General features: G+C 47.2%; 1 protein-coding gene across 1 annotated transcript; it reads right to left on the minus strand.

The window, feature by feature from the left end:
* Nucleotides 1-1,532: 1,532 nt before the first annotated feature.
* SP9 (Sp9 transcription factor) lies at nt 1,533-5,150 on the minus strand. Its single transcript, XM_025887756.2, has 2 exons — nt 5,012-5,150; nt 1,533-4,016 (listed from the first exon to the last, which is right to left on the minus strand). Exons 1-2 carry the CDS (start codon nt 5,030-5,032, stop codon nt 2,577-2,579), a joined length of 1,461 nt encoding a protein of 486 aa, XP_025743541.1. The 5' UTR covers nt 5,033-5,150; the 3' UTR covers nt 1,533-2,576.
* Between the last annotated feature and the right edge of the window lie 17,685 nt (nt 5,151-22,835).

Below are 22,835 nucleotides of genomic sequence, written 5' to 3' on the forward strand. Positions count from 1 at the left end.
ACGAGGAGAGGGAAGAAGACACCGAACCTCACGCTGCAAATGGCCCCTCTGGGGACCTTAGCTCCATGTTTTATCGCTACTTTGCTACTTGGCTTTTTAGAGCAGAGTGTGCGAGAAAACATTTTGTCGGTTGTTAGTAACAGTAATTTATTTTTTCATCCCTAAAAATCAAACCTTCATTCAAATTCCCAAGACGGACAGTAATAAAAAAATAAATAAATCCCACTGGGGCTGACTTTGCTTGTGTTTCCCATTGTGTGGGGAGCCTCTCAGAATATTTTTATTCTGTAAATATGTACTTTATTTTCTAAATTAACATTTTCGAATTGCAAAATTATCTCATTTACCAATTTTCTTTTTCGTCTCTCCCTCTCTTCTCCCTCTCTTTTAAACTGGGGCTGTTAAGTTGGTGGTCAGAAGACAAAGAGAGTGAAAATAATTTTCATTTCAATAATTGCCTTCTGGTCAATTTAACTGTGCCTTATTTTGAAAGAGACTGTCTAAATGAGATTCCTGTCCCAAATGTGTTCCCAGGCCTGATCCCAGCCTTTAATTATTCCTGAGTTTTTTTTTCTTCAGAATAAGACGCCGCACTGAGTAATCACAAAGAAGTCAGAGAGCATCCTTGAACCTTTTCAGAAGCAGCGCCACTGATATTCAAATAACCTGCGAGGGCCATTTGACGGCGCGGGGACCTAGGCATTTCCAATTCACTATTTGCATAGATCAGCCGTCTTTGAAAAGGAAAGGAGCAGTTGTCTTCCATAACATTAAAAAGCCTAGTTATCAAATCAAGTGCTTAGTTTGGGGGCTTTTAAAACGTTTACATTTTATCTCAGGTTGCCCTTTACCGTTTGACATGCAAATTTGGTGCAGTTAATTTAGACAATTAAAAAGATCTTCAAGGGAGCTTTGTCACGGAGAATATTTGGAGTTTTCCCCGTGGACCAGCTGAGATAAAGTTGGCCAGAACAAATGATGTCTAGGAGATTAATTAGATATTTGATAAGACATGAATCCCTAATAAGGGAATACAAGGCACAGGGGGCTGCTGTGTGCTCTAAGTCAAAATTAATAACATTTAACAAGATTTTCATTTAGGCATGAAATGTCTTTTCCGGGGTATTGACTCTAGCGATTTATTCCCCTGAGTCGCCTCCCAACGTAGAGGGCTTGGGAGCTAAAAGACTTCTTTTAAAAAGCTTTTTCCTTTCACAGATTGTTTTTAAATCGCTTTTTAAAAACAAACAAACCCACTGGAGTTTTGTCCGACCCCTCCGGGAGGTGTAGGCACCTCCCCAGTTAAAGCTGCCAAGGATCTTTGCTTTATGTGAGGGGCTCCAGAGTTTTAGAATGTCACCTTTTGAGAGCTCTCTCATTAAGTAATACAACTACACGTCCTTATAACCCAATTTAATTTACGCTATTGATATACAAATAAATAATTTTGACTTCTCAAAAACGTATATGTATTATGGCTTTTATAACTCACATAAACCTAAAACTAACATTAAAGGAATTTTTTTCCCAACAAAAAAAAAGCCGACCCACGTAAAGGTTATTGACAGGGGAACAGGATTAAAAAAAAGTAAGTGTATTGTTCAGAGTCCTTTAATAATACCAAAATGAAAATATGATGTCAAGATTTTCTTCATACAGATAAACGCATTTAATTTCTTTAGATGACCTTAACTTACGTGTTTGTGAGTGAAATGATAACTCAACATTTTAAATATCTTTTACATATATACTGACTTTCACAAAGTGCATCAGAAAATTAAAAAAAAAACTCCCTGAATTTCAGGAATTCACCAAAAAAAAACCTCTATTCCAATGAACATTTACAAGAAAATAAAAAAGAACACAATCTTTTGAACCCTATTTATACAGATGTTATGAAATACAGAGAAACTGTCACTAGACTTCCAGTTTAATTTCTCACCTTAAGCCTTTTTTTGATGCTTCCTTTTTAGGAAAAAAAAAGTCTCATTGTAAGTAGATATCAAGCAGGACTTGGAGCATTTTATATATAATATAATCCACACAAAGGGTCTGTTTGTATAGGTCCCGTTTGTTTTCAAATGTTCTGACAGTCCTTTGCAGAGTGGTGGCTTGTTTTTTGAGAAAAGGAAAGAGAAGGGTAGTGGGGGGGGGGGTGGGGGAGGAGGGAGCGTTTCTGTGTATTGCTCTTCGCTCAAGAAGTTTGTGCGAGTGTTGTGTGTGTGCGTGTGTGTGTGTACGCGCGCAGGCGCGCGCTAATGTGCGTGCTTGTGGTCGTAGGTCTCCGGTGTGTGTGTGTGTCTGTGTGCAGGTTTTTGAAGTGTTGTTTGTGTCGGAGGATGGTTTGCTTTTGTTCCTGGACCACGCTTTCGATTCTCATCTGGGCTGGGACAGCAGAGGGGAGCTCCTGGCGTGGCCCGCGAGCAGCGGCCGAGGAGCCCGGCGCTGCTCCACTTGGCGCTGGCCTTGGGGCGTCACTGGAGCCCCCGCCCGTCCGTGCCCCGCTCGCTGGCCCTCCGAACCTCTCGCTCGCTCTCGGTGTCTCTACTCGCTCGCTCGCACTTCTCGCCCGGCCTCTAAGAGTCGTTGGGGCCAGATGCGGCTTCCTTGCCTCCCGCCGAGGCCGCAGCCGCCGCCGCAGCCGCCGCCGCCGCCGCCGCCGCCGCCGCCGCCGCCCGGGCGGCACTGACGCTGGAGTCGTGCAGGATGAGGTCTGGGGACTCGGAGCGGGGCGTCTCCAGGTTGCTGGCGTCCGTGTCACTGTCGCTGCCCTTTTTGCCCCCGCCGCCCCCGTTGTGCGTCTTAATGTGTTTGCTCAGGTGGTCGCTGCGCATGAAGCGCTTGTTGCACACCGGACAGGCGAAGCGCTTCTCGCCCGTGTGAGTCCGCAGGTGCCGCTGCAGCTCGTCCGAGCGCGTGAAGCGCTTGCCGCAGAAGAGCCAGTTGCACACGAAGGGCCGCTCGCCCGTGTGCCAGCGCAGGTGTGCCTTCAGGTGCGACGTCTTGCCGTACACCTTGCCGCAGCCCGGGATGTGGCAGCTGTGAAGGCCCTTGCGCCGCAGGCTCGCTCCGGCCGGGCCCAGCCGCTCCGCCTCCTGGCAGTTGGGGCAGTCGCAGGTGGCGCGGCCGGAATAGCGGCGGGCGGAACGCGCCGAGCTCCCCCCGGCGGCGGCGGCCGCGGCGCCCGAGATCATGGCGCTGGCAGCGGCGGCCGCCACCGCGGCGCTGGAGTCCGAGTAGGAGGGCAGCACCGGCTTGAAGCCGTCCTGAGCCAGCAGGTGCTGGCTGGTCGAGAGCAAGTGCGAGGCGGCGGCGGCCGAGGAGCCGAGGCCCGTGGAGCTGAAGGCCGAGTGCGTGAGCGAGCTGAAGTCGGGGTTGTAGGTGCCGAGCTGCGAGTGCAGCGAGGCCTGGGGGGCGCCCGAGTGCAGCGAGCTCTGGAGCCCCCCAGCGGGGTTCTGCACCTCCAGCCACGAGCCCGGGCTGCTGTGCACGTCCCACCACGACGACGCCGCGCCGTTGGTCACCTCGCCCGCCGCCAGCGTCGAGTGGAAGCCCGACTTGTACCACGACTCGTACGGGTGCGCCATGCCCACGCGCGGGTACAGGCCGTCGGCCGCCGTCGTGTGCACCTTGGAGATGAAGGCCGATTGGCCACCCGCCTCCTGCGGGGACACTCCGGCCGCCGCCGCCGCGGCCGCCGCCGAGTTGGAGAAGAGGCCGCCGTAGTCGCTGCTGAAAGCGGACGACGTGGGGGACGTGGAGGCCAGGCAGAAGGCGCTGTTGGCTGCGCCCGAGCCCCCCGCCAGGCCGCCCGAGCCGCGGCCACCGGTGGCCACCGCGAAGCCCGAGAGGCTGGAGCCGAGGTTGCAGCTGGACGAGGAGCGCTTCCAGGGGTGGAAGCCGCCTTTGGCGAAGGCGCTCGACTCCGGCAGCGTCGTCAGCGGGCTCGTGTTGCCGATCTTGTTGCAGGTCGCCGCCAGCATGGCCAACGGGGTCGTTCCGAAGCGCGGCTCTTCCTAGAGTGGGTGGGGTGAGGGAGGGAGCAAGGAGAAGGAGGGCAGGAAGAAGTGGGAGGAAGACACAAAGTGCACCCGTGAGCAGCCTCGTTTCCCCGCGGCTGGTCCCGGGGGGTCGTGGCTCCCGGGCTCGCGCCTCCTCCCCGCGCGCTCGCCAAGGATGCGCCGCTCCCAAGGGCGAGGGGCCCGGCGCTGGAAAGTTGTTCTTCGGTGGGGCTACAAATCAAAGATGTCTCAGTTCTCCCCGTCTCAGCCGCTGCAACCCCTACCCAGGGCCGGACTCGGGTTGCTCGCCTCCCGCTCGCCGTAAGCCCGCTCCTCTCACTGAGGCCCCCAAATCGCCCTTCGGGGTAAAGCACGGAAGTAAACACAACAACAAACACCGGGTGAGGGCGGAGGCGGCCGAAACAGCGGCTCGGGGGCGGGGGAAACTTGGGACACTGCTTCCAAGGGTGGCTACGACTTGACTCTATTTTTTTTTTTAAATAGAAAAAGGTTGTTGTTAATGTTTACACCCCCCCCAAAAAAACCCCTCTATTATGAAAACAAGAATCCGAGGAGAAGGGACCCAGCGATGGATTTCAAAGTCACAAGCGAACTGGGGAGCCACAGAAGTGTAAATGTTTGTTAACGTGACTACACGGACTGCAAAACGATTAAGGCTGTTTTCTGGAAACACCACTGTCGCGTAATTGCAACAATCCCCGGAGCAAGGGGGGAGGGGTATAAATCACCAGGGGAAGAAAAGAAACCTCTAGGTTTTCTTTAAAGCCACATAAAAAGGGACTTGCTTAACAAATCATTTTCTTACAAAGGCATCTCCTAGGTTTCAATAACTTGGAAAGAATCGGTCCCAGAAATGTGGAAAGTGCTAAAAGGAGCTGAAGCTGCAGTCCGGCAGCAACAGTTTCTCCGGAGCCGCGGACGCAGAGAAGCCATAACGAAAATTTACTGCAGTTAAAACAAGCAAATGCCTTGCCGCACTTCCGACTTACCCCGAGTATAGACGTGGCCATAGCAGGTCCCTGGGCTGCGCGGCGGGGCCGGGAGCGGGGCTGAGCCTGACGGCTGCTCCGGAAAGCTGCTCGGATCCCGCGCAGCTCCCGCGTCCCCGCGCTCGCGCCGAGCGGACTCCGGGCTCCCGCCGGCTAAACTCAGCCTAAGTGCGAGGAGCTCCCGCTTTGAAGTGCCGCTGGCTGCGCCTCTCGCCCAATGAGGGCGCAGGCGGAGCAGACGGGAGCTGCCCCGCAGCCAATCAGATGCGCCGAGGGGCCCAAGCCAGGGCTCCCGGCGCGTGCCAGTCAAGGCGGCTAGCGAGGTGTTGGGGGGGGGGGGGGCGCGGGCTAGAGACTGAAGAAATTACAGTGCAATTAAAAATTTACACACACGCACCAAGCCAGGTTTAAGTAGCGCTGAGACCAGCCACAGGCCCCCCGAACCACCCCGAGATGATGCAAGTTAGAACTGACAGTCCTGCTCCACTCCCCACTTGTGGGAAAGAAGGCAGGAGGGGAGGGGGCGCCGAGGCGGAGGCCGCACCAGCAAGGCCTAAGTAAAGACGGAAATGTCAACGCTCACTTTGTGTGTCTAGGCTCTCGCCTGCGGAGCACAACTTCAGCTGGGATCCATCATTCTCGCTCGCAATTTTATCATTGTCGTTTGTCTTGTACTCAGTTCCTTTTCCCAACTGGATTCGGTTTTACCCACTCCAGAGTCACATTGAGGAGAGGGCGCGAAAGGACAGCTCCTCTGAGAGGAGAGAAATAGGCCTCTCCGTCCAGGTCTACACCCACAGACTTGGGAGGGCCTGGAGCCGGCGCATCCCGCTATTTCCCCCAGAGGTCTAAGTGACTTCCTAATTGTCGCTCTGGCCTCTGACCCGGGGTAATACAAGTGCCACTCACACCAGAAGCTTCTAGTGGTAATTGAGGGCACCCTTTGTACCGTTCCGCCAGCGCCTAGATACCAGGTTAACCCAGTTGTCAAATACGACTAAACAGTGGGAAGCGCTGATTATCTGCCGGGTTTCGCAGGGGGCTGGCGTGGGGGTGGAAGGCATCAACCCATACAACACGCTGCACGAAGCCGCTTATTTTCACGTTGTAACAACTTTGGAAACATAGGGCCGCGCGAGCTGCGTCCGCCCCCCCCCCCCCGCCACCCGCGCTGAAGCTGCAGCTTGCTCGGCTGTTTGTTTAACCCGGTGAAGATTTGCACGTCACGTTTCAGCCCGGAGTCGAGTTTTCTTGCCCCAGCTTCAAAACCCACTCCCACTCCAGACCTCCTGGGCCTAGAGGCTCTTGTGCTCAGCAAAGGCGCCGTTGAGAGGTGGGCTCTCCCCATGCAGCGCCCTGCTTTCGTGGACGTGCTCCAGGAGCCTCTCTTGGGAACCTCCATCCGCGAGTGAGGGGGACAAGGCCACACGTGGGCGCCTCCACATTTTGCAGGCTGAAAGCATCCTGAAGTCCTCTCCGGATCTTGTCGGTGTGAAAAGAGGTGTCCTCAGACAGACAACTGCGCGTGCTGGAGTCCCTCAGCAATCGCTAAGCAGTTTGCTTTTCTTTCTGGGTCTCGCTTTCTCTTTCTTCAGGGCAGTTGGAGCTGCTTTTGAACCAGAAATGCCAGCGTCCTCGGACAGACCTGGATACTGGTTTTAATGTACCACAGTCCCTTCCAAACCCACATCCTGCTTTTTAAAAGACATTGTAACCACGAACCCCAAGTGCTTAGGTGCAAAAGAGGAGTTGTTGCCGAGGGGAGCAAGTAAGGAGGAGTGGAACTGTGTCCCTAGTATTTTCTCTCCTCTTTGCAATATCTCTTGGCCCAAAAGTGCGACCACTGTGCCTCTTCTCTCGGCCCTAAGATGTAGCCTTCGTGCATCCTGGTGCACTCGGTGGGTGGAAGGGCTGTATGGGTTGCTTTCTTTGCTTTTCGTTATAATACCTTTGCTCAGAATGCCCCCCAAACACACACACACTTTATTTTAAAGTGGGGAAAGCACCGAGGAAATTGTGACAGAGAAAGAAGGAGGGGGGACGAGAGAGTGAGAAGACCCGTTGCTATCCTGAAGCTCTGTGCCCTGGGGGATTGTGGTGGAAATGGGGGTGGGGGCGGGGGTGGAGAAGGTGTCAAAAGACTCGGGGGGACTCAGGGTGGAAGATTAAGGGGAAATCCAGGCAGCCTGGAAGAGCCAGAAAGCCCGGCAGGGGGACCCGGGAGCTGTTCCCAACAGGTGACTTCTGCCCTGGAAGGGGAGACTGGTGCTCGGCTTCCCGTAGAGTCTCCGCGTCGATTTACTAATAGAGGGATTGTTAAGTGGCAGCGAGGCGTTTCCGACTCACCCACTGCAGCCCGGGTAGGAGAGGCGCGGAGGTTTCCCCTTACCACCTCCTCCCCCACCTCCAACACACCCCCTCCTTAAGGAAACCTGACAACGTAATAAATAAAGACAATCCGGAAAGCCACTTAGCACTAGTGACATTTTCAAGTCAACCATTTAAAATAGCTCATGCTGGCACCTCGGGCTCCAGGAGCCCTGGTTACCTTCCTCTTCTCCTTCTCGTCTGCTCCCCTCCCCCTCCTGCCGTTTTCAATGTGGTTCCAGCTGTCAGACTCTCTACGTGGGCACTCGGATATTCCTTTAGGTACACGGGTCCGGATCACAATAAAAGTTAGGGAAATCTTCCAAACGAACGCAAGCCGACACCCCGGCCACTTCATCTCTAAGGTGGGGCCCCAAGGAAATCTTCCCAAAGAAGTCCAGTTTGTGTGTGTGTGTGTGACAGATTTTTTCATCCTCGAAAAAATCTGGTTTTTAAACAAAGATCAATGTGTTATGCTAAAGTGTTGAGCTGACTGTTAAAACATTTGGGGAAATAATGACAATGTAACAAAGGCCTGGTTTGGAGTGAATCATCACCCTTTTAAAAGTTAAAGCAATTTTCGGGAGAATAGCTTTCAGCAAACGCTTTACATTATTCAAAACGGCCAAATAATGCTCTATTATAGCGCCTGAATGCTGCCAGTCAGCCCCTAAGTGCAATTTGTGCAAAGGCCCCGGTGCCTTATCTCCACTTCTTTATAAAGAGGTGAATATAAAACAATTTCTTCCAAACCCAGACAGAGAGCACGAAAATTGCTTCCCTTTCTGCAATCAGGGCAATTTAACTGGAGTGCAATTAGCACTATTAAATGTCGATTCTGCATAAACAAATCTGACTGAGCAGCGAAAGTGGGGTGAGAACCTCATATACACTGAAACTGATTTTTTAAAATTATGTATCCGGGTCCTTTACAATTGATCCGTGACGTTTTCATCTTGGAATATATTTACATCGCAAATACACTATGGTTAAATCAACATAATTTTTTTTGCAAAAAAAAAAATTCAATAGGAATCCTAATAAAGAAGAATAGGGTAATTAAAGGGAAGAGTTCACTTCCTTTGAACAAATATTGTTTCTCCCATCTTGCCTCTCCCGAGAGCTTTGATCTGAGCAACTGCTCAAGTTGCGGCGTTTAGAAGGCAAAGCCGGGGAACAATTCCGTCATTAGCGCTGATCCGAAGGATTGGAGCTCCTACACCACAGGAAAAAAAATGCTTCTCCCGGATGCACAGGAAGCAGGGTGGGGACGGGGAGGACCATCTATTTTCTGAATAATTCGAAGTATTAGGTGGCTGCCCAGTCTCCCGGGGGCTTCGACCCCTCCCAGAGTTAGCAGCGGATATACGGCTCCAGGGTGGGGTGAGGTGGACTTGGGGAGACTTGAGGATGTGGGCGGGAGGGGAGGCGTTGGGGGGAGGAGGAACCGAAGGTTCTCGCATGGGCCCTGCTGGTTGCTGTCAAAGCCTTGACCACCGGGACCGGGAAGCCCGGGGGCGGGGACAGGGGAGAGGGAAGCGAAAGGAGCCGGTAAAAAGCATTTATCTGACCTGTCCTCCACCCACCTGCCTTTATTTACTTATTTGGTAAGCCACAGCGCTCCCTTTTTGAATCATTTGCTCAGTTAATTATGCTTTTCATTTGCATGATCTACACTAGAGCAGTGATTATCAGGTCAGCACGGTGTTGGGATTGGGGAGATACATTAATAACTTGGGTTAAAAAAATAAAAAAAAAAGCTGCCCCTGTGTACCATAGTCTCTTGCCACGAACAAGGGCGAAGGAAGCAGGGGCAGACAGAAGCGCCTGTTGAGTGCAGTAAATCCTTTCCACAGTTGGAGCTTGCCAGTTGTGGGTGCAAATGAAATGCAGCTTTTGATTAGAAGGGAATCTTTTATAGTTAACACATATTTATATTTTAAAAAAGCACCAGCCTTGAGATCAGATGAATGGAGAAAATTAATTAAAAATTGAGGAACTCTCCCGCAATTTCTGCTGAGCTTTCATTTAATACTTGTTCTATAACGCCCTAATTCCAACCCAACCCTTGGGTATATAAAAGAGCCTGGAAGGATCTTTCCTCTACCTCAGATGTGATACTGTTATTTAGAGGTGGCAGGAGATACAAATCCTTCTTGCCTGTAAGGTCTACTGGAGGAAGTAAAAACCCCTGGTCATTAAGTACACTCCAAACATTTGCTCCACAACTAATTTTCTGCTGCTAGATGTATCTGGGCCTTATATTTTAAGCCTGCCTTGATCTGTTTATCTGAGCCAAAAATGCATTAACAATTAAAGGAAAGACTGGTGTGTCAAAGGAAGGAAGGGAACTGTAGACTGTGTGATGATTTTAATGACTGCAATTATTGGAAGATTATTCAACAAGCATCATAGATTTGTTTACTGCATTACTCGGAAACTATGGGGGGCCTATTGGACGTGGAGTTTCACCTTCCTCCCTCCATTACCAGCTACCACAGAGGGGTCTTAGACCTAAGCAAATGTGTCATTCAGTGTTGGCTTTCTTCTTTTTTTAGAGTGTTTCTACCAAAGTAAGGCACAATTTGTTGTCTCAATCAACTTAAATGGAACCACCTCTGGAACATTAAAGTAATCTTTTGAGTTAACATCAAAAAAAAAAAAAAAAAGCCAAAGGCCAGAGGATTCTGGTCATCATTCAGCTCCTCCCAGCCAGGGTCCCAGTTTCCTCAGTTTTACTCTTTCATAGGCAGCTTTTGAGGATACTTCCAACTCAGCCTCCTCCATCCAGAGCTTGGAGGAGACACTCCCACCACAAGATGTTAAGCAGGAGTTTAGGCGTATCTCCAGGACTCCATATTGGAGAAAGTTTGGCTTCTTCTTCCTTCTTCCTTCCTTTTAGCATGCCCCTCCCTCCATATTATTTGCTATCACAATGGTGATACTCCTGGTGTTACCATATTAGAAATAAGTAAATCAAAAGAAAAGAGATGGCTAAGAGAATACCCATTTGCTGCTAAGGAAGTTTTTACTGTACATACAGACATAAAGGATGCAAATAAGGAAGGTTTCTTGTCTGATACAAACAATAAACAATCCATCATTGCCTGGGCTTTGCTCATTAGAGAATTAGTAATTTGTTAAAGAAAAAAGACAGAGAGAGAGAATTACTAATTTAAAAGTGGGCTTTGAAAAGAGAAGAAAAAAAAAAAGAATAGTAAGTATCTCCAGTAAGCCCCCACTCCTCCCACCCCTGAAGCACCCACACTCCAGTGGCCAGGCCACTGTGGTGCTCCGCCTGGGTCTGTAATCATCCAGTCTCAAGATGAAGGTGGACTTTGGCTGGAATCGAAACCTTCCCTGTTCAAACAGGAACCTACAGAACTCTGCAAGTGGCAATTAGGAGCCTATTACAAGCCATTAGATTGATCAATGTACCTTAAACAATGCGAATGATTTATATGGCTGATTTACAGGGGGGAAGAAAAGGGAAAGACTGGGACTGCAGCTTCTTTACATCCGTTGCACTGTTCTGGAGAAGACCCGGGTGCAGCCTCTGTTCATCACTGCTTGGAACCACCAGAGCGATTTATTTAGAAAACTTTTCAAGCACAGACACAGGCTCGCCTGGCTTGTCCGGTGGGTGGCGAGATGCACATTCTTTGCCCCTTTCTCTACTTTCTAAGGAAGAGCTTAGAAAGACCAAGGCCAGGAGGAGCAGCCGGGGGTCACAGCGAAGCCACTCCCCTAACGGAGGACACCGCCCGGAGCGGTCCCAGCTGCCTTCCTTCCCCGGGTCTGTCCCCGGAGAGGGGGAGGATGACTTACATACTTGTTTAACGCAGTGTTGGAGAGCTGTGTGGCCTCCTAATTACGGCAGGAACACAGAACCATTAGCCCTTGAAGTTTCAGGCGCGACTCGGGGAGGAGCGGCGACCCGGGGAGGAGCGGCAACCCAGCTCCCCGCGTGCACATGACTCGGGGGTGGAGGGGTGGGGTGGGAGGGGAGTGCGCGGAACAGAACTCCTAGCTAGGGCTTACTATTTTGGCTAATGTGGAGAAGACAAAATTACAACAGAGTTGAAGCGATCAAAGCTGGCCCCCGCCACCCCTCCTCCCGCCCTCCTTCCCGGCCCAAAGTCTGTTTGTAGTTGTCTCTGCTGCAGACGCTCGTTGGTCTTCTCACGACAAGGAAATTCCTGCCAGTTTTTTCCAGAGCCTGCAAGGAGAGGACAGATGCACTTCACACTTCCCGGAGAATTCCCTTTGTCTTATCCACCCCCCCCACTCCCCCAGTCTGCTTCGGCTCTGCGGTGAGGAAGACAGCGCTCGGAAAGACCCTGGGCCACCCGGGGCGGGGGGAGGGGGGCGTTTGTGACCGAACCCCACGCCCAACTCTGCCCCTGCTGCTCCCTCCTCTACCCCCTTCCTCTTTTTTCTCTTTCCCAACCTTCTCTCCTCCTTTCCCCTCCCTCCTTCCAATTCTCTAGATCCCCTTACCACTCAAGTCTTCTCCCAGGATCCCGCTCCCAGAGTTTGGGCAAGGCACTGTTTATTTCCCAGCCTTAGCGGTTTGGCGGGAAAGGGCTTCGTCCTGGCTTGTTCGTGGATGTCTGGAACAAATCCTTGTGTGTGTACCTAAATGTGGAATGGGAAGCATAATGGGTTGATAATGGGGCACAGAGGGAAGAGGGGCGAAAAAAGAGAGCGAAACCATTTGCTTTGGGAGAGTCTTTTGCAGCGGGTATGGGATGGGAACCCAGGATTGGGAAACTCTTCTAGGTGGATCACGATTTCACACACCCACACACACCACTACCAACTGCTCTCATCTGCCCTTTTTGACCCCATATCTTGCTCTCCTGAGTTCTGCTCTGAGTTAGTTCTTTTCAATCCTGCACTTCCTAGGATTTCTCAGGGCCCCCCAACGCGGTGAGTGGCTGAGGAAGAAGGTTGGTTATAAGATGCCCACCAAGGACCCCGTACCCCTGTACTGTGATATCCCCGGGAACAGGCCTATCCTGGGTCCATACGTCCATGCTTTCTGGAGTCCTGCCGCTCTCGAGTCCAAACCTGAGCGGCTAGCCTCTCCTGTCACACGCACGGATGGATGTCACACCCACCCCCATGGCGAGACCAGACTGACTCCTCCAGCCTGACTCGCTTCTTGGAGGACACAGAGGGGAAGAGGGAGGCTCCGCACACATTAGGCACGTGCGCCTCCCCCCTGCCCTTCCTCCCGCTGCCGCATGCAGAATGCACATTGATGACACAGACACACTTACTCGGGCACGCGCCCGCGGCGTCCGTCGTCCTTCCCAGCCAGGCAGCTGCAGGCGAGACGGCCTTGAGGCAGGTGACACCACCGCGGGGAGGCGGGCTTGGCGCTCCAGATGCCTACCTGGGCGCGGGGACGTTCAGGTCCCCCAGAGCCCGCTGTGGGCCTCCGGGGCCTGGTGACCGGCGGCCTTGCCGCGGCTGGGCCTCCCGTCAGCCTCCTGCCGAGCTCCGCGTGCCGACTGCACCTCTGCGCTGGGCTCCGCACCTCCGCTTCCGTAGGCCCCCGAGCGCCCCTCTTCCAGAAGCCTGCCTCCCGCCCGCCTCCCATAGGCTCGGCTACATCTGGGATGCATTGCCCCCTAATTGTCAACCCCATTATTGTGATCAAGTGAACGTCGCTAATCTCTACATTTATTGTTTAGGTAAATAGAGGCTGCGTTTAATCAATACGCAGGGCCCCAGCCCTCGCTGCGCCAAGTAACTTAAGTCAACGGTGAAAGATTTCAGTGTGTGCGTAATTATAGAGCACGCGGAATATTCACTCCAGCCTAATCCCACAGCTCCCCTCCAGCCCGGGGGAGCGGGGGAAGGGAACGAGAGGAATCCCCACCCTCCAAGGGATCGAGGGTCGGCTCGGTTCGGGGAAGAAAAGGATTTTGTGGCAGTGACGCCGCGCGCCCGGCGCGGGGGGCCTGCGGCTGGACTGGGGACCGCTCTCCCTCCGGAGCGGCCAACTCCCGCGCTCCGCGCCCTCTCCCTGCGGGCTTTTGGATCCCTCCACTTGAAATCTGCCGCAGTGAAGGGGGTGGTTCCCCACCCGTCAGGTCCCCGCCGGGCGGGAAGGCTGAGGGCGGGGCCCGGGAGGCGGGTCGCCGGGTGCTCCGGTCGCCCTGGCCTCCAGGAGCAGTCTCGCTTTCCCCCAGCTGCTCCCTTCTCCGCCGGAACTCCAATGCCAAGCCTGGGCGCGCAGAGAGCGGGTTTTTTGCGCTTCTTCTTAAATAGCTATTGTTTCTTAATTAAGAGGACTTTAGCCCAACCCAATCGAGAGGATCTGGGATTCGCAGCAGGGGATGGCCAGGCCTGGGGAGGTTGGCTCTGGAGAGGGGTGGTGTCGGCTCTTTACAGCAGCTTGGCTGCCGCACTGGCCTTACAGGGAGGGCTTCAGGGCCACGGCAGGGAGAGGGTTAGTTGGAAACCTTCCCGGTGGCTGCTGAAAGAACCGAGCTCTCCCGACGCTCTGGAGTGGGACCCAGGAGGTTAACCCTGCAGTCTGAGGCTCTAACACTTTCTCCTTGGGCATTTTGTCGCTGGCCTTTTCTGCTTCTCCTGGTGTCTCTTTCTGCCGCTCCATTCCCCGGGAATGTTGGATATAAACAACCAATAACTCCGGTTGTAATCAGATACCCGCCTTTCGTGGAGTGGTCCCGCTTTATTTAAATAAGCTGGATTCTAACGTCAACTCATCATTTGCAAGTTTAGGGTGTTGGCGCAACCACCGAACTAAATTACAGCTGGAGCTTGAGTGAAGGCCGACAGTATTGGATGGCAGATGGCTGTTTTTAATTTTTGGAATTGAACAGTTCTCTTATAAGGTATCACTCTGCTTTCTCTTTCCCTTAAAAGTTAGAGCATTTAGAACAAGAGGAAAATTAAACACAAATGTCAGTGCAATCCTGAAATCCTTTTTCTTCCTCTTATTTCTTCCTGAGCCTCCCCTCTGCGGGCCCCAAGCCTCCACCCAAGCCTGTGAGTCTCCTCATCAGCTATTCAGATCTTTCACCACCCTGCTGCAAATCAGTGTTGCCAGTTACTCCAGAGGACAGATAACTATGACTTCAGACTCTTGATTGGGAATATCAACTTAACTTTTTCTGGACTGTGGTTGTTTTTAAGCTAGAACGAGGAAAAGAGAGGCAAGGGGGCTGATGGTCAGGACTGCTGGGCCCTTTGGGACTTTGAGGAGCTCGGTGTGAGTAAAGGTCCACCACATGATGCTGTGTTCTTGGGCAGACCAGGAAGCTTCTCAGTTTCCTCCTCTATAAACTGAAACTAATAATTTAGACTTGGAACGATTGTTATAAAAGTTACATAAAACTATATAGGACGATCCTGGCAATATGCTCAAAACTTCATAGTTGAGCTTAAAATAGGTTCTTGCCTTCGGTTTTCCACTGAAATAGCATTCCCACCTAAAACTTACTTTGGAACTAAAGTCAAAACCAATAGCTGCTGTAAGACAGAATTTTCGTTTGTGTATGGAAAGCATGGGGCCTCGTACAGAATCAGGTTGGGTAAAGATGAGTGGAGTAACAGCTAACAGTTGCCTGTTTGGGAAGGAGTAAGGTTAGCTGTTCCCATCCGCAGCACATTTCATAGGCCCAGCTTTCACAGGTCTGCACATGGGAAAGCGGAGGCCTTGTCCCTACTAGAGATGGCTTATATTTATCGAGCACTTATATGCCAGGCACTCTGCCAAGTGCTTTACACACAGCATTTCATTTAATCCACGTGATAAATCTTATCAGGTAAGTATTATTGCTATCTCTCTTTTTAAATGTTTATTATGGGAAATCTCAAATATTTATTTAAAAGTAGAGGGAATATGATAATGAGCCCCTCTATGTTCATCAGCCAGCATCAACAATTGTCAGCTCCTAGCCAAGCTTGTTTACTCTCTACCCCATCCATTTCCTCCTCCCTTATTTTAATGCAAATCTCAGGCATCATATCATTTATTTGTAAATATCCCGGTATGTCTTAGAATATCAAAAGACTCTTAAAAAGAAACCAAAACCACAATACCATGTTATAATCATACCTAAACACATTTGAAATAATTCCTTAATATTATCAAACATCTAATCAGTGTTCAAAGTCTCCCCAGTTGTCTCATAAATGAGGTTTTACAATTGCTCTTTTCCCTTTCAAATCAGATCTAAGCAATAACCACACATTTAGTCTCTCAAGTCTCTTCTAATCTATGGGTCCTTCTCCCTCTTTTTCTTTCCTTGCAATTTATTTATTGAAGTAACCATGATGTTTGTCCTGATATCCTTTTTTATAAATGAAGAAAGAGGATCAGAGAGGTTAAAGGAATTTAGTGAAAGGTAAAAAGGAATTGAGTCCTAGCTATGTCTGACTCCAGAGTCCAAGCCCTTAATGGCTTTATTATATTCCCTTTAAATCAAGTGATGAAAAGCAAGACACAGGAAAACACAATCACCCATAAAAGATTTCAGAACATGCATGGCTCTCCTAAGTAACCAATTCCTTTACCAAGTGCCCACAGAAAACCATACACTTAAAACCCAGGAAGGGTTTGAAATGTGGGAAAAGAAATTGAAAACAGGATAACTCAGTAACCTCCTTATGTTTTGAATCTAACTGAATAATTCTTGTATGCAAATATATCTGTAACAGGGTGAAAGGACTTTTATTTCAAACAAATATTTACCAAAGCAAAAACATTCCTTGAATCTACCAGTTTCCTTTTCCTCTCTTCTCCTCCTTTAGTTTCCTCCTATTTCACCCTTTTTTTCTGCCCTCGATACCTAGATAAGGAGAGAATATCTCTTTTAAGTAGTTATTTTAAAATACCAGTCAAATTAACAATTTGGTAGTTTGATATGTGATATCTGGCTTTTGTTACAGTAGTTTTGAAACCACAGTTACCCTAGCAACAGAATACATTTTTTTCTTTTAAAAAATTTTAGCTGTCGAGGAGAAAAAAAAAAAGAAAAAGAAAACTTCTTGCCAGAATTTTCCCATAATAGCTTCCATTAACTGCAGTGACTTCTATTGGAGAGGCCAACACTGCTGTCTCCTGCTGTCACCACTCATTCACTGATCTAGCAGATGTTTTGTTTGATAAGGCCAATTTGAGCTTTATAAAACATTTATTTTTTTCACCTCGAAGGAGCAAATACCAGTAAGGATGGGATTCAGCGTCTATCAATGGATACCATACAAGGGCCTCCACCTGCCAGTGGAGTTTCTAGGTAAGAAGAAATACTAAAACAAACCTAAAGACTTCATTTATTTTTTTAAAATAGGGGGGATGGTTAAACTCATTTGATCAGTCCCTAGAGACTTAGCAAGAGCAAAAGAGAAAAGAGTGAGGAGAAGAGCCAATAGCCAATGGAATCTTTCTGGAGAACACCTGGTGGATGTGTGCCCAAAGAGGGCAATGATGCTAAATAGTGAGATGAGGGAATAAGAGAGGGAGTGATGCACATTGCATTGAGTTTTATAGATTTGATAAGCTGTTGTGTTAGCATTTCAAGGAGGTGAAGTAGAGAAGAATCAGCAAAGGAAAAATGTGTCTATTAGGGCTTTTGGAGCAAGTAGACTTTGAGCATCTGTGAGAATCTTCACTTGCTTCTGAATAAAATTCCTTTCACAATCATGCTCCTAACACACATAGTCTTAGATTACTCTTTATTTACAACAAAACAAAACAAAAAACTAACAACTGATTTTATAGAATTACAAATATTCAAAATCCTTTCTCTTGAGTAGCAGGAAGTTTGGTTTCAAGACCTGGGGCTATGGTATGAATAAACTGGGTAGCTCTGTTCTTGTTGGTAAGATGCCTCCTTTTATGAATCTCCTGTGGGATTTTTATTTCTTCATTCTGCAGAAGACCAAAAAAAAAAAAAAAAAAAAAAAAGAATTCAGGTTCAGGAAGTCCCCCTCTGCAATATAATGGCTCAAGAAAATGAAGGTTCCAGTCCTTCAATTTTACTTTACATTGCCCTACCGAAGTAAAATATTTTGACTTGAGGAATTACATTTTTAGCTAGGATGAGAACTAAAAAGAGAGAGGAAGAGAATGTCAATTCCATTTGTAGAAAATGTAATTTCTCTACAGTAAACTCATCCTGAACTACAACAACAACAACATTTTTGCAAATATATGCACATTCCTCTCTAAGTCAAAATTGAAGGGAAAAAAAAAAAAAGAACAGAACCAGCAATGTCCCAGTTAGGGTTTTTTTCTCAACTACTTGAACAATTAAAGAAATGTACTGCTCCTCTTTTTCCCAGCTTTTTTTTTTTTTAGATATAATTGACATATAACACTGTGTAAGTGGAAGGTGTACAACATGTTGATTCGATGCACATATATATTGTGAAATGATCACCACAATAAGGTTAGTTAACACATCCATCACCTCACGTAATTGCCATTTTTGTTGTGGCGGTGGTGAGAACATTTAAGATCTACTCTTTTAGCAACTCCCAACTTCCAAATATACAATACAGTATTGTTCACTATCGTCACCATGCTATACATCCTCAGATCTCCAGAACTTACTCATCTCATGGTGGTTCCACCAACAGCTCCTCATTTCTCCCCCAGCCAGCCAGTCAGGAATTCAGATAGAGTACAGTGGGGATGGATGACTTGTCTCTGCTTCACCACATTTGAAGCCTCGGCTGAGAAGACTCAAGACTGAACTGGGGTGTCCTGGATGAGTCTTCATTCATACGTCTGGCAGTTGATGCTGGCCCTCACCCAGGATACCCATATGTGGTCTCTCCTGGTGGTTTCTCTGTATGGGCTAGTTTGGACTTCCTAGCGTGTGAATTCCAAGAGTGAGTGTCCCAGGAGAGCAAGATGAAACGCGTGGCATTTTTGTGATCATTCTGCAGTGCTCTGTTGCTTGGGGCAGTCACAAATGTTTGCCCAGTTTTGAGGGGAAAGGACATCAACTCTACCTCTCCAAGGGAGAAATGTTTAGATCACACTGTAGAAAGAGCCCTTAAGATCCGAGATACTGTTTCAGCCCCTCTTGGAAAATACTGTCTGCAACAATATATGTATATCCATAAGGGAGATTCCTAACAGAGTGCAGGGAGTTGACATTTGAAAGCTACTTTTTACTGCCTGTAGCAGTTGAAAATTAAAGTTTTTCCTCAAAGACTGAGAGGCAAAGCAGGATTTTACATACTCCCTATGCTTTCTTTATTAGGAATTATTTTCCACTAGTTTCTTGGAAGTGTAAAATTTGCAATGTGTTAACATTTTGCTCTCACAGACACAATTAATAAGTACATTACAATTCTTTAAACTTCTCATCAGCAGATAAACATCAGGCCCAGGAATTTCTGTACCTATGGGAGTTTCTGCTTTAGCTAAAAACACTACAATGAGGATATTGATCTAATAACTCCATTACTCACATCCTTTAAAATAAAATTTGAGGGGCACCTGGGTAGCTCAGTCATTAAGCGTCTGTCTTTGGCTCAGGTCGTGATCCCAGGGTCCTGGGATAGAGCCCCACATTGGGCTCCCTACTCAGCCGGAGGCTTGCTTCTCCCTCTCCTACTCCCCCTGCTTGTGTTCTTGCTCTCACTCTCTCTCTCTCTCTCTCTCTGTCAAATAAATAAATAAAATCTTTAAAAAAAAATTTGACAGACTGCTTTAATAGAGGACTATTGATAATAGAAAAAATAATGCTCAATCTCTCGGTTGTGCATTCTTTTTTATCAGCTTCTATTTGATTATACAATGCAAAGTTTTGGACTGTTAGAAATCAGCCTATATTTTTAGAAATGTTTAAAAAATATTTTATTTACCTGTTTGACAGAGAGAGAGACAGCAAGAGCAGGAACACAAGCAGGGGGAGTGGGAGAGGGAGAAGCAGGCTTCCCGCCGAGCAGGGAGCCCGATGCGGGGCTCCATCCCAGGACCCTGGGATCATGACCTGAGCCGAAGGCAGATGCTTAACGACTGAGCCACCCAGGTGCCCAAAAATCAGCCTACATTTTTGAAAGAAACTTTAAGACTTTTGTTACTGCAGGTCTTTTTTTTTTTTTAATATGAAAAGAGACTGAGGAGATGTCCTAATGTTTGGTTAACAAATTAAAAACCTATGTTTAAATGCTTTAATATCCTGGTCCTATTTCACTGTGTCATCAGGGGTTGATTTACCAGCTGTAAAATTACATAAGAAATCTTTTAAATGTAGAACTGTTGACAATATTTGAACTTCTGTATGTATACTGTGATCTTCTGATAATGATTACATCAATTGTGACAGCTCACCCAGACCAGCTCTGAAAGCAGAGATGCATTTATAGAGATCTGAGATGGGTTATGAGGCTGGGTTTGAGTTCAGTATCCAATGCTTGTTATAAATTCAACAGTTTAGGCCTTTTCCATCCTTCTCCAAGTCCTTTCTGCAAACTTTATGAACAAAACATCTCTTTTAAGAACCAGATCATTGGTATATTTGGATAGCCTATCAATTAAGAAAGCAAGAAAGATGTTGATTATATAGCAAGGACAGACCCAAGAGAAAGGAATTCTGGAAGCTGACAATCTGTCATTTTAAAACATTAGGTTGAATGTAACACACCTCATTTAATAGTTACATTAGATGAGGAGGCATTAGCTCAGAGCTAACCCATCTTTCTAGGCGCCTAACTCCACCATAATGGAGAAATAGAGAAAGAAGTACACAGAAATATGAATAAGTTAGGATTCATTTGGCTACATGTATCAAAACAATGAGAAGCCAAAATAAATGTGTTGGCTTGAAGTTGGGAAAATAGAAGTTTACTTCTAAACTGATATGGTGACTCCATGATCATCAAGGATCTGACTCCTGTCTTGATGTCTCACTTACTGGACTTAGTACGCAGCCTTAATGATCAAGATGCTTAAGTTCCAGCTACTGATTCTACATTCTAGTCAGCAAAAAGGAGGAAGGGTAAAGAAAACATATTCCCTCCCTTTAAGAACACTTCCCAGGAGCTAAACTCAACACTTTAGTTGAGTCTAAACATCTCCTATAGTAGAATTTACTCACATAGCCACATCCATGTGCAAGGAAGGTTGAGAAATAGTCTTTATTCCTCATGGCCATGTTCCTAGCTAAAAAATCTATAACCAGGGGAAAGGGGTGAGGCACAGGAGGGCAAATAGTAGCCCCTACCACAAAATTAGTGCTTTGAGAGAGGAGCGATGATCTAGAAACCAAGAACCTGCTGTGCTAAGACAAGTTTATACACATCTGTAAACTTCATTCTATCCAAGTGAACATCAAGAATTATTACCTAAATGAGACAAAGTTTTATCGATGTTGCTAAATGTGAAAATGGCATTGTGGTTATGTTAAAATAATGCTCTTTTTAAAGATTTATATTGAGTATGAAAAGATTAAATAGCACGATCTCTGGGATTTGCTTAACTTTTTTTTTTAATTTATTGTTTTAGTAATCTCTACACCCAACGGTGGGACTCGAACTCACAACCCCAAGATCAAGAGTCCTCTGTTCCTCCGAGCCAGCCAGGTGCCCCTCTCTGAGATTTGCTTAAAACAGTAATGCAAAGGAAAAAATTGGGGCTGGGGTGGGGGAAGATGAAGGAAATATGGTCAAAATATTGATAAGTTTAAATTTGGGGTTATAGGTATTTGGGATTTATCATCCTACTATTTTTTAGTATGTTTGAAACTTTTCCCAGTAGAAAATTTTTTGTAAATAATCAGGATCAAAATTTCTAAATCCTAAATGGTAATATGAGTTCCTTATAGCCTTGGCCAAACTGCTAAATGTTTCTGAGTCTCGGCTTCTTCATATGTAAAATGCAGTGGATAATACTTGTCCTAACCAGTTAACACGCTGCACTGAAGGTCAAATGTAAAAATGCCTGTGAAAGTGTTTCAGAGCCTATAATGTAGTATGGTAGCAGTTATTGTTAATGATATGCTTGCTGTCATTTTTGTTATCATTATTAATGTGAGGCCAGAGGCCATGTCCCATTATTCACTGCTGTATCTCCAGTGACTAGTAAAATGCCTAACACATAATAGATAGGAAATAAATGTTGGATGAGTAAGAACAGAAATTGTTAAGAAAAAAAAATATGTATCTGAAACTGACAGGGATAAAAGAGACCTGAGAGATAATCCAATAACCTCATATGACAGGTGAGGAAACTGAGGCCCAGAGCAATGAAATGACTGGCTTAAAGTGACGCAGGGTGGCAGTTTCTGTACAGTGGAAGAGGCAAAGGCATAGTCAGCCTTAGAATCACAAGGGAAATACCAGAGACCCAGAGAGAATTTTATTCCCTTTTGGCTACCTTGGGAAAATGCACCATAATATAATCATGTTATTTCTTGTTATAGTCCCAAGGAATAGCGTGTTCTCTAGCAGTTACTCAGATTTTGTTCTATTAACACCATTTCCAAACAGGAGGCTAACCAGTGGGAACCCAAAAATCCTTTTGTCATGAAAACATATGGGTTCTAATAGTGGCCCTATCATAAGAATTGGTCTTGTAGATGGAACTATTTACAATCTTTTCTTTAAAAGTTCTCATAATACTGCTGAGTGAAATAAGTCAATCAGAGAAAGACATGTATCACATGACCTCACTGATATGAGGAATTCTTAATCTCAGGAAACAAACTGAGTGTTACTGGAGTGGTTGGGGGTGGGAGGGATGGGATGGCTGGGTGATAGACACTGGGGAGGGTATGTGCTACGGTGAGCGCTGTGAATTGTGCAAGACTGTTGAATCACAGACCTGTACTTCTGAAACAAATAACGCAACATATTTTAAGAAAAAAGGAAAAGAAGAAGATAACAGGAGAGGAAGAAAAGGGGAGTATGTCAGAGGGGGAGACGAACCATGAGAGATGATGGACTCTGAAAAACAAACTGAGGGTTTAGAGGGTAGGGGGGTGGGGGGATGGGTTAGCCTGGTGATGGGTATTGAGGAGGGCACGTTCTGCATGGAGCACTGGGTGTTATGAACAAACAATGAATCATGGAACACTGCATCAAAAACTAATGATGTAATATATGGTGATTAACATAACAATAAAAAAATAAAAAAAAAGTTCTCATAATACTGTTACATAATCTTTGTGGTCAAGGACTGTGAATTCAGTCCAAATCTTTTATAGGAAATTCTCCACTTGAGTATGTATCTGAATTGATCATTTCATCAATGGCCTGACACAGCAGGGCTGAGTTAGGACCACATTTTCAGATGAACACTCTATTTTAATGTGTTGTATATGGATGCTCAACACTCTCCAGGAGAATAACAGTAGATAGCAATCATCAAGTAGCCAAGATTCCAATAAGAGAAATTATCAGACATTTATTTATTTTGGCATATAATAAAGATGTATTTTTGCGCATGAGTCTATGGCTT

This window comes from Callorhinus ursinus, unplaced genomic scaffold, assembly GCF_003265705.2.
Source record: "Callorhinus ursinus isolate GAN/ISIS: 27379988/994484 unplaced genomic scaffold, GSC_fseal_2.0 scaffold2, whole genome shotgun sequence".
Lineage (NCBI taxonomy): Eukaryota > Metazoa > Chordata > Mammalia > Carnivora > Otariidae > Callorhinus > Callorhinus ursinus.